Genomic DNA, 12,377 nt, shown 5'->3' on the forward strand with positions numbered 1-12,377 from the left:
GGGGGGGGGGGGGGGGAAGAAGAAACGTTTATTGCAATCGCGATCCGCGGTGGTGTCTAATGCGCTCGGAGCAGGCTTTTATTTTAAACTTTTTGGCTGTCATTTCTGAACGGCTGTTTTAAGAGAAAAAAAAGCTAACACCATCAAGCCGCACCGCAATAATCCCTGAGATTTTCTTTTGCTTCTGTAACTTTGGGATGGGTCCAGAGCTGTGGTGGGAAGCGATCCAATAGCAGCCGATAAACTAAATCATGACAGCACACACTGATCGGCGAGTTGCTCTCGCTGGTTAGCGATCCGCTTAGTTAGCAATTGCCTCTTCCCCCCACCCCCCCTTCTGCAAGGGGCGACTGAAGGCCACTGCACAAGGACAAATTTTTAAAAATAAGAAGTCTGCGATTTGTGCCTCATTCTCTCCCTCTCTCTCGGGCGCGCTGCTCCCTCCCTCCCAAGGCGGCCTTCAAATAATCCGCTTTTGTTGTGTGTGTGTGTTTTTTTTCTTACTGTGCAATGTAGTGAATTGAAGGGTCGAGATGGATGTAAACGGAGTTTCTCAGTGTCGGGAGAACGGGAGCTCGGAGCCCATCCCCCACGCTCAGGGGTCTGGAGGCAGTGGCTGTCAGCAACAGCAGCAGCAGCAGCAGCAGCAGCAACAGCAGGATGGGCAACAAGAGGAGAGTGCAACTGGCAGTGACAGTCACAGTCAGGAAAAGCGACCAGCAAATGATCAGGAAGACAAGAAGGTAAGGGCACCTTCAAATATCCTCACTTTTTTATTTAAAAAAAAAAGGAGGGAGAAAATAACTGAATGGAGAGTGTCATAAAATTGTCTACAAAATTGTTCTGGCTGTGACAGTGTCTTACATTAATGATTATGGTAATTGTGAGTGAGCAACAGGAATTAAGATATCGTGAAGACTGTTACAATACCTTGTTTTGCAGCACAAGATGGGCAATCTTAGTCACAACAGCAACCCTCCATTCACAGTTATCAATTATAAGTTGCAACTTATAAATAAGTAATTAGATGAAGTACAAACCTAGGAAATTACTGTTGCTGATGTTAATAGCCAAGTCCTTAGCACACTTGCATGGCATTTCCCCTGTCAGTAATTTTAACAAACATTGACCTATTGGAATTAACCATATTGATGCTTGTATTTAACAAGAGGAATGCTACATAAACACTTGTATGAACATTAGCAGTTATTTTGCTCTGGTACTAATACCAATCCTAACTTGTGGCCTGTCCTGTTATAACAAGTATTTTATAAATATTGAGTTTTATTGAAGATTTGAGGTTCCAAATTCCTTTTAAAAATTGTCAATCTAGCAGTTCAAGTTATATTTAGTGCACATAAAGGATTGACCTTCTGTTTTACCCCACAGAATTAATACAATTTTAAACTACATCCAACAGAGGAAAGGATGTGCTAATTAATTTTGGGTGTTTTTCATTTCTAAAGGAATTATATAATTGGGATACTTTGTATCCAGTTAATTTATTATGCATCCTTGATGACAAACAATGTATATATTATACATTGGAATAAAGATATTTGTGTCTTGGTTAAAATGCAATTTCTATTAACAGGTATCATATAGTAAACAATGATACAATTTGCTGCAATATTCAATATTTTTCAATTCCAATTCATGAATGAGTGTGGTGAATTATTGTTATTTCAATTTGGGGAAGTGATTGTACCTGATTAGGTTTGCTACTTGATTTTATGAATTTGATATCATAATTTCAAAAATGTTTGAAGAAATTACAGAACAGATATGTTTGAATTTTGGCACTATCATTGCCTTTTCCTTTTGCTTAGGGCCTAGGCAGCTGAAGGCATGGCCATCAATGATGGAGTGAATAAAATTGAGGCTTTCAAGAGACTATTAGTGCCTGAGGAAGTGACTGAGACAGGGAGAGGCAAGGTCATGGAACAATTTTATGAAATGTTGAGAATTTCAAAATTAAGTCATTGCTGACTTGGTAGCCAGCGTAGAACATTGAATGAGTAGTGGTGATATATAGGATATGGGAAGACTGAGTTTTGGATGCCCTCAAGTTTATGAAGTGTAGAGGAAATAAAAGAATGAATGAGGGTTTCAGAAGTGAATGAGTTGTACGATATTGCAGAGGTGAAAATTCGTGGTCTTGCCAGTGATGTAGATATCTTTCTGGTAATTCACTTCAAGGTTAAATATGACACTAAAATTGAACCAGCCTAGTTCAGCCTCGAATAGTTACCTGGAAGTAGAATGGATATGGTGGTTAGGAAATGGGGATTGTGGCTGGCTTCAAAGACAGTGGCTTTGTTCTTCCAAATATCTACTCAGAGGAAATTTCTGTATATTCAATACTAGACACTGTATGAGCAATGTTACATGTAGGAGTCAGCTGTAGCCATGTGGTGGGGGTGGGGAGGTTCCTGTGGAGATGATGGTGTCACAAGGTGTGTGGAGAGTTTAAGTTGTATTTCATCAACTTTCATGTGGAACCTGACACTGTTATGCTGTACATCGAGATAATTAACTCTAACTACCTAATAATAATATTTAAAGATAATTTGTAAAAAAAAAATTAATCTGGAAGCATTAACAGTGGAGATGTGTTCATTGAAAGAGTTAGCTAGTTAACCTTTAAATATTGCCGTCGCACATTCACAATCGTGCAACTCAATGTTCAGTCTGATTATTTATTCACATTTCAAATGCATACAGGTTTCCCTTCATAACTTTTAACTGCATATTGCAATTGTGTCGAAGCTTCATGATCACAAACAAAATGATCAGTTTTTACTACCTTCGCTTGCCTATGTTAAGAAAATGAGAGGAAAAATGAGGGGAGAAAGGAATAATAAACTGGAGTTATTATTTGTCAGCTTACAACTATGTGTACATTCTCATGCAGTATAAAGAATGATTTTATTCTACTTTTATCTGATCAGAATCAGCATAAAACTATTAAGGATTCGACTGTTGGCATGATGTGCAAGGCATGTAACAATAGACATAGAAAGAAGAATGTAATTATCTAGCAGCTTTCCGTTTAGAAAATCAATGTGATCCTTTGCAAGTATAGTCACAGTTGTACTAAAGAGAAGCATTTTATTTACATGCAGAGGTAGTCAATCTCCGACTTCCCTTTCCTGTCTAAAGTCTGTTAGTCTGCGGAAATTTAATATCAATAAATGCAATCTATTACTTTTTTGGTAGAAGGATTTAGGAGGCCATGTTCTCTTTGTGAAACAAGTGTCCAAATGAGGTGGAGAAACAAATTGAATTAGAAATGCAGATGCACGGTTTCCTGAAAGTACGGATGCAGGCCAATATGGCAATGCGAAATATAAAGCACAGACCCCGTTTCTCAGAGAATAGAATTGAAAAAAAGTTTTTCAATGGAATCTTGGTGACACCATATTCAGAGTAAAGAGCTTCATATTAAAGGCTCCAATCATATCGGAACTAGAGACACTGGAGAAGGTGCCAAAAAGATTTAATTGCATGATATCAGAACTGAAAGGTCATATGTTTTAAGGAAGATTGAACAGGGTAATGCTGTTTTCTCTTGAGAAGAAAAGACAGAGACTTGGCCTGATTACTTGACCTCAGTAAATTTAGAGAGGATGTTTCCACTTACAGGCAGGACTAGAACAATAGGCCTTTGTTACAGGATGGTCACCAATACATCGAGTAGGAAATTAAGCTAAGCTTCCTTACCCAGGCATTAGAATATAAGACCGAAAAGGAGAAGTTGAGAAAAGTAACATCAACACATTTAAGGCAAGTTAGATTAGCACATGAGGGTAAAAGAAATAGAAGGGTAGAATTATGGGACTAGATGAAGATCTGAGTCTCATAAAGCATATGCAGTAAAATGGATCTGTTGGGCTGAATGGCATGTTTTTGTGTTGTCAGTATCTTGTAAGTACTTAAACAATTCTGAAGAATCAAGGAGTGGGAAAGCACAAAAGCTGGCCATTTGACCCATTGTGACAGCACCAGCGTTCTGGTCAAGCTCTCCAGTTAGTCCCATCCGTATTCTTTGCCAAAGCACTTGATGTTTTCCATTTAAAGCATTTCCACAAATCCCCTTCAATATCTATGCTGAGTCTGCCTCCACCACCCTTCCAAGCAAATATTTTAGATCACAACCACACTGCAAAAAAATATTTTCCATCTCCCCTCTGGTTTTTTTAATCACATTAAATGTGTGCCCTCTGGTTACTGATCCTTTGGCTACCAGAAACCGGTTTTCCTTATGTACTTTCGTCAAAACGATTTATGATTTTGACCACTATCAAATCTCCTCTGCCAAAATCATAGAATCTCTACAGTGTGGAAACAGCCCAAAAAGTCCACACCGACCCCTCCGAAGAAGAGCCCTCCCAGACCCCTAGCTAATGCACCTAAACTACACATCCCTGAACACCATGGGGCAATTTAGTATGGCCAATTCACCTGATCTGCACATTTTTAGATTGTGGGAAGAAACCCGTGCGGATATGGAGAGAACGTGCAAACTCTACACAAGACAGCCATCCGAGGCTGGAATCAAACCTGGATCCCTGGCTCTGTGAGGCAGTAGTGCTAACCACTGAGCCACCATGCCACCCAGCTTCTCTTGTTGGTTACTGTTATTTACATAGAAATTATAGCATCTCCTGATGACTGTACACACACAGATAGGAACACTAATCAAAGGCTGCTTCACAAGTAATGATACTGCTCAGTAAGTTGCACACAAACCCGTGTCATCAGGCACCCCATTCAAAAGAATTGAATGAAGTTCCTGTACAGACTATTGACAAGGACTAAACAATAGTTAGCGTTTCTCATTGTTATTTCGATACCATTTGAATGACATAATAATGCTTAAGTAATAAACTCTAGCATTAAAAATAAACTTTTCTAAGTGTAGATTCTCATTCCTCCAGCTTTTAATTATTGTTCATGCCTGCTTTAGCTCTGTTTGTCTTAATCTAATTTTTTCCTGTGTCTTTAGCTTGTTTTCTGTATTTAATCAGTCAATGAATTCATCTTACACTTGTTTAAATTCTCCATTGTCCTTTTCTTATTCCTCAATTTCATTGGTTGAGGCGATTACACAGTTGTTTGCTCTGTTCACACAGCTCCCAGATGCTCTGTAGAGGGTGCTACATTGTTTTGGATGGTTGGTTGACTGAAATCTGCCATGCAGTACCTATGGTGAAGTGCAAGCATAAGAGCTGATAGCATTTATTCACCACTCAAAGCAAAACCCAGTCCTATATATCGGCATATACATTCACAATGTAAAACTAAATGTGGTCCTAAGATGCATTTATTATCGTTGTATCATTTGAATGTCAATGTATCAAACTTACACAACATTATTTTGATATTTTTTCCCTTCATTAAGATAAAACTTGACTCTTCAAAAGCATTTGTAATATTTGTTTTATTGTCAGGGTGTTATAATATGCATTAAAAATGACTTTATAATCTGTAACCTTTCAGAAGTGCCAAATAATGCAGTCAGATGCATTAGGTTTAATATACTTTATTAATTTGAATTGAACACTGAATGGACTGTGATTAGTGGATAAAAATAAGATAAAGCGAAAACACAACATAAGTCACTGTTCTTCAATATCTAATGATTGGCATTTCAAAATTGTTCATAAATGTAAAATAGGGAAAACCCATAAATGCTGTAAAGGAAAAAATAAAGCACGTTATGACATTTTGTGTAGGGGTCCACACTTCATTAAAATAATTTGTTCAACATCTCTTTCCTCAATGTGGATTTTTTTACAATCGATATTCCGGACAGGGAAATGAGCATCATAGATCGAGGTCTGGGAGCAGGTTTCAGGCCTAATTTTAACGTGACATTTATTATGATATTAACAATATTTGTATGAAACTTTAAATAAAGATCCTGAGGGAATGTCATTCCATGATAACCCCATTTTTCAGCTTGAATTGGGCTGCAATAAGATGAAAATCTAAAATATAACATACTATTGGCACTGAACTTGACATCATTTTTAATTGAACATAGACAGACTGTCCTACTGCCTGAAACTGGTGGAACTTCATTTAATGTTTAAACTGCAGCGTAAGGACTCAATGTAATTTTGGCTTCTGCACACTCTGATTAGGGGATCTGAATGCTGAGCAATATGGCCACTCCAAAAAATGAAACCCTTCTGGTACTATCCTCTCAGGAACACCATCTCCACTCACACTGAGTTCTCCACTAGACTCCACCCCAACAACAACCACTACTGCTAAACACCGCTGTCCAGAGGAGCCACCAGATTGTCCCTGATCTCCAGTTGATGAGTTGCCTCTTAGCACTTGTTTAGCACAAAACAATTTTTATATAACCAGGCCGGACCATTAAATTGTTCAGGTCTCTCTAGAACAATATGAGGTGGGCACGTTGATTACTGTGACCCCCATCTACCGTGTTATACAACAAATTGAAAGTCAGCACCATATTTTTAAGCTACATGTTTTGCAAACGTATACAATTTTTGAGCTACAACATCATTCTTTTATATTGGTATTATTACTATCATCAGTTGTGGTTTAGTTTAGCTTTTATGAACTGCTTTAGAAAGACTCTGCTGTGTGGGAGTATAGCTGCTTGATTGATTAAATATAGGACATATGATTGGAGATTTTCATTGTGATTACACTCAACCAAGAGCAAACTTTCATTTCTGGTTAAATATTTGTTGGTAAGTGTAGCCATGAGTTATGTTGATTCCAAATGATTAACCCTCTTCATTCAGTTATGTTGGATACTGCTCTTCGCAAGTCATCAGATGTGTTTATTTTAAATGATCAACATAGGAAAAAGTAAAGAGAAAGGTAGTTCACGACCAAAAATGAATCTGTAAAGACCATGAGGCCGCAAATTGGTTTCAAAACCTGCACCATTTCAAAATGAAACCAAATTATGGTTTCTCTGCTGAATCACAACTCACAATAAAATTGCAATGTAATGGTCAGTGTAGACTCGAAAATAAGTTAATATTAAGACTATGCATTAGACGAATGAGCAAACTGTACACTGTTTAGCAACATAGGTTAATTAGCATGAATAAATGTGAGTGAGCACACGGTGGATGAGGATTAACAGCATTTTTAACTCTGGAATGATTACAAGCAGATTAAGGATCTTTATGCTGGAAATTCATTGGTCCTGGTTTCTGGGAGCGGATGTTGTGATTTGTGAATTCAGATCAAGGTGGACGACAGGCAAACCTGAGACACCTATGTCATCTGTGTGATTACCACGTGGCTGAGTGGGTCCCATGCTGCCACCTTCTTCTTTGGCTATCTCTGTGACCGCAGGCACACATAGCAAGAGGCATTGTTCTTCCAAGTAGGTGAGCTGTCCCCCTGTTATGGAAGCCGGACTGAATTATACGGTTGGGACTTAAATGTTGGAAAATTGAAGAAAAGGTTTCAGGTATTTGAATGTGCTAAAATAAAACGAAGAACTGTTGATGCTGAAGATCTGAAAGCAAAATAGATATTGCTGGAGAAACGCAGCAGGTCTGGCAGCATGAGTGAAGAGACAGCAGAGTGAATATTTCGAATGAAGTGACCCTTCTTCAAAACCTTCAGAACCTGATCCTTCAAAAGAAGAACCAGTGGATGCGAAATGTTAACTCTGCTTTCTGTTCACAGATGCTGCCAGGCCTACTGAGTTTCTCCAGCAATTTCTGATATGAATGTGATGATGGAATCATGAGAAATGGAGGTGGGAAAGAGGACTTCAAGGACCTAAGGGAGTCGCTGTCGGTGACAGGGATTGTCAGTTCCTGGTATTTCTAACTATTAGATCTGGCTGTAGTGCCAGAAGAAATTTAATAATCTTCTGTGGGTGGTCTAGTTCAGTGAATGTGTCTTCACATGAAATCTTACTTACGTTAGCGTGTCATAGAGTTTTACAGCATGGAAACAGACTCTTTGGTTCAACTCATCTATGCCGACCCAGTATTCAAAATAAATCTAGTCCCATTTGCCAGCATTTGGCCCAAATCCCTCTGAACCCTTTCTATTCATGTACCCATCCAGATGCCTTTTGAATTTTGTAAATATATGAGCCTCCACACTACATCTGGCAGCTCATTTCATACACTCACCACCTTCTTTGTGAAAAAGATGCCTCTTAGGTACCTTTTAAATCTTTCTCCTCTCACCTTAAACCTACGCCCTCTTGTTTTGGACTCCCCTACTCTGGGGAAAAGACCTTGGCTATTTACCCTATCTATGCCCCTCATATTTTATAAATTTCTATAAGGTACCCTCTTAGCCTCCAGCACTCCAGGGAAAATAGCCTCAGCATATTCAGCCTCTCCCAGAAGCTCAGATGCTCCAACCCTGGCAACATCCTTGCAAATTTTTTCTGCACCCTTTCAAGCTTAACAACATCTTTTCTATAGCAGGGAGACCAGAATTGCACGGTGTGTTCCAAAAGTGGCCTAACCAGTGTTCTGTGCAGCCACACATGACCTCTCACCTCCTGTACTCAATGCACTGATCAACAAAGGCAAGTATACCTAACACCTCCTTCACTATCTTGTCTATCTGTGACTCCACTTTCAAGGAGCTTTGAACTTGCACCCCAAGGTTTCTTTGTTCAGCAACACTCCCCAGAACCTGTATAAGTCCTGCCATGATTTGCCTTTCCAAAATGCAACACCTCACATTTATTTAAATTAAACTCCACCTGCTACTCCTCGGCCCACTGATCCATCTGGTCAAGATTCCATTGTAATTTGAGGTAACCTTCTTCGCTGTCCACTACACCTCCAATTTTGGTGTCTTCTGCAAACTTACTAACCATACCTCCTATGTTCACAACCATATCATTAATATAAATGACAAAAAGCAAAGGACCCAGCGCCAATCCTTGTGACACTCCACTTGGTCTGAAAACCAACCCTCCATCACCACCTTCAAGCCAATTTTGTCTTCATATAGCTAGCTTGCCCCGGATTCCATGTGATCTAACCTTGCTAACCAGTCTACCATGCAGAACCTTGTTGAAGTCCATATAGACAATGTCCACCGCTTTGCCTTCATTAGCCTTCTTTGTCATTCTTCAAAAAAGCTCAATCAAGTGTGTAAGACCCGATATCCCACGCACAAAGCCATGTTGACTATCCCTAATCACTAATCCCATGCCTTTCCAAAATCATACAAATCCCTGTTCCTCAGGATTCCCTCCAACAACTTTCCCATTACTGACGTCAGGCTCACCTGTCTATAGATCCCTGGCTTTTCCTTACCATCTTTCTTAAATAATGGCACCACATTAACCACCCTCCAGTCTTCCAGCACCTCATCTGTGGCTGTCAGTGATGCAGATACCTTAGCAAGGGGCTCAGCAATCACTTCCCTACCTTCGCATAAAATTCTGGCACTGACAATCTCTCTTACTGTTCAATGCCCCACTACTTACTCAAAAGCACTCAGAATATCTCCTTCCTCCCTGAAGATATTGTGAAGCTTGAAAAGGTTCATAGAGTCAGAGTGTCATAGAGATGTACAGCAAGGAAACAGACCCTTCGGTCCAACTCATCCATGCCGATCAATTATCCCAACCTAATCGAGTCCCATTGCCAGTACCCGGCCCATATCCCTCTAAACACTTCCTATTCATATACCCATCCAGATGTCTTTTAAATGCTGCAATCATACTAGCCTCCATCACTTCCTCTGGCAGCTCATTCCATACACGTACCACCCTCTCTGTGAAAAAGTTGCCCCTTTTTCTATCTTTCCCCTCTCACCCTGAACCTATGCCGTCTAGTTCTGGACTCCCCAACCCCAGCAAAGAGAATTTGTCTATTTATCTTATCCACGTCCCTTATGATTTTATAAACATCTATGAGGTCACCTCTCAGCCTCCGACGCTCCAGGGAAAACAGCCCCAGCCTCTTCAGCCTCTCCCTAGAGCTCAAATCCTCCAACCCTGGCAACATCCTCATAAATCTTTTCCCTGCATGAAAAAGTTGCCCCTTAGTTCACTTTAAGGGTCTGTGTCTGTGCTGTACATCTCTATGACTCTATGATGTCGAACATCCATGTACCGAAACTTACCCTAACATATCTACCACTCTTTCCACCCTTTTGTCCACTACTTGCTGGTTCACAAAAATCCTGGCATTCCACACAGTGCTACCCAATCATTGACATTCTACCCTCTCTCTTGCAGGGCAGCAGCACAACAGAAAAGAGCAGAACTTGACAAAGAGACAAAGATGTCAGCAGCTCCTGTCCTTAGGCACCATGTGGCTGGCTGTGACAGAGCCTGTGTCACCCAGTGCTGCCGGCAGTATTGAGGACAAAGTCATGTCCCCGTGTAATGTTCCTTCTGAACTCCCAGCTCACCCTCGGGCTGTAGCGTGATGTATGATGCATGCATTCATTGCCTGAACCAGGGTGGTAAAAATGAGGTATCCTGCTGTGCCTCAGCCTGTTGTGTTGTGTGACTCAGGCTCGCACTGTTTGTGGGCATATAGTGGGGATGCCTGGACATCAATCCACGGCGACTCCATGATGTGAGCCATGCTGGAAGTGACTGGTGGCTTGGTGCACCTCAGTAAAGTGGCATTAGCTCTCCATAGTGCTTGCTTCTGGCCATGAACTTCAGGGCCTATGTATGCAAATATTTTAATACCATTTATTTTACTTCAGTACCAAATTTTACATGATCAACTGTTTTTTTAGTTGGTTCAACTGCTTCTTGAGTGGAAAATAATATGATATTCCAGGCACTTAAACATGTCAACATTTATTGGTGCTTTTTGTATAAAACTAATAATTTGTGATTGCAGCACAATTATGTTCTCTCAAACTGAGAATGTTTTAGTTACAACTGAACGGGCCATTATTTTAATTTTGAGAGTAAACAAATTACATCATCAGAGTTCTCCAAGCATAGAAATTTTGTGAACCACCACAGAAGGCAACAAATCCACAAACAGGAGATAGCACAGTGAGATCAATATTTACCTGTTATTTTCGCTATCAGGTCACCATAGTCTTACCAGGACAAAAAGCATTAGAGAGAGAGATAGAGACAACTGGTGGTGAATTAACCTGAGGACCACCACACCTCAGTCCAGGGGAGAATTTGAGAAGGAGATATTTTTAAATTTGTTCACAGGATGAGAGCATTGTTGGCTAAGCCAGCTTTTATTACCCGTCCCTAATTACCCAGAGGGCATTAAGAGTCAACCACATTACTGTGGGTCTGGAGTCACGTGTAGACCACAGCAGGTGAGGATAGCAGTTTCCTTTCCTAATGGACATTAATGAATCAGATGGATTTTTGAAACAACTGGCAGTGGATTCATGGTGATCATTAGACTTTAATTCCAGATTTTTAAAATCAAATTCAACCATCCTCCATGGCAGGATTTAAACCAAGTCCACAGAGCATTATCCAAGTGTCCAGATCAATGATAATACTAGGCCATCAGCTCCCTCATGGAAGCATCAGCCAGCTTGGGGATTGAACCCACATCATTAGCATCATACTACTTCACAAACCAACCATCCAGCCAACTAAGTTAAACTTATCCTTACTTCCAATGTAGGCAGTATGTGATAGTAGGGTCCTAGTTTCTCAGAGCTGGTATCACTTAATGCCAGGCTATGGCTCTTAAAGGGTGGATGCATGTTGGCTGGAGTAGGTAATGGAACTGTTGGTAGAAAAGAGAGTGAACAGGAAAAAGTGTACCATGGGATTACAGAGAAGACAGAATGTGCAATCTTGTCCCAATGCTGCACTGGGCACCCTGATGGAGAGGAGGAGAGCAGTGATCAACTCATTGGGGACCAGAAGACCTCCTGAACAATTCGTCTGAAGGCCAAGAAACCAGAAGCGAGGAGTCAAACTGTGAGGTCCTGGATGACGTGTGGCGGAAGAGTGTAGTTGTTTCATATAAGTTGTCAGTGTCAATGAATTTATCTTCAAATGACAAATCCCACCATTTATATTAGGAGAATGTGAGGACTCCAGGTGCTGAAGAAAAGTCAGAGTCGAAAAGTGTGGGCATTGGAAAAGCGCAGCCGGTCAGGCAGCATCCGAGGAACAGGAGAGTTGATGTTTTGGGCACAATGCCCTTCATCGGTAATTCATTGACTCCACCATCTATATTGCCAGCCTCCTGAACTGCTTGAGTCACTGCTGTCCCATCACGTACTTACGTATAATCTCTGCTAATCATAATTTATACCAAAGATCCTTAACAGTACCTTTATTTCACACAATATAGGACTGTTGCCAACTCCACATCTCTAGATGGCATATCCCACTGGCTACACCCATCGGGCACATCACTGAAGCAGGTTGCACT

At 40.4% G+C, this 12,377-nt stretch overlaps 1 protein-coding gene across 2 annotated transcripts in view; it reads left to right on the forward strand.

Moving 5' to 3' along the window:
• Nucleotides 1-55: 55 nt before the first annotated feature.
• The window catches only part of LOC122549671 (RNA-binding motif, single-stranded-interacting protein 3-like), a 1,362,397-nt gene continuing 1,350,075 nt past the window's right edge, over nt 56-12,377 (forward strand). Inside the window, exon 1 of one of the 2 annotated variants that reach the window (XM_043689502.1) lies at nt 56-743. In XM_043689502.1, the coding sequence (XP_043545437.1) occupies nt 534-743 (210 nt within the window). In that variant the 5' untranslated portion in view covers nt 56-533. The remainder of the gene's footprint in view (nt 744-12,377) is intronic. The other variant, XM_043689500.1, reaches the window with a different exon arrangement.

This window comes from Chiloscyllium plagiosum, chromosome 5 (genome assembly GCF_004010195.1).
Source record: "Chiloscyllium plagiosum isolate BGI_BamShark_2017 chromosome 5, ASM401019v2, whole genome shotgun sequence".
NCBI classification, from domain to species: Eukaryota; Metazoa; Chordata; class Chondrichthyes; order Orectolobiformes; family Hemiscylliidae; genus Chiloscyllium; species Chiloscyllium plagiosum.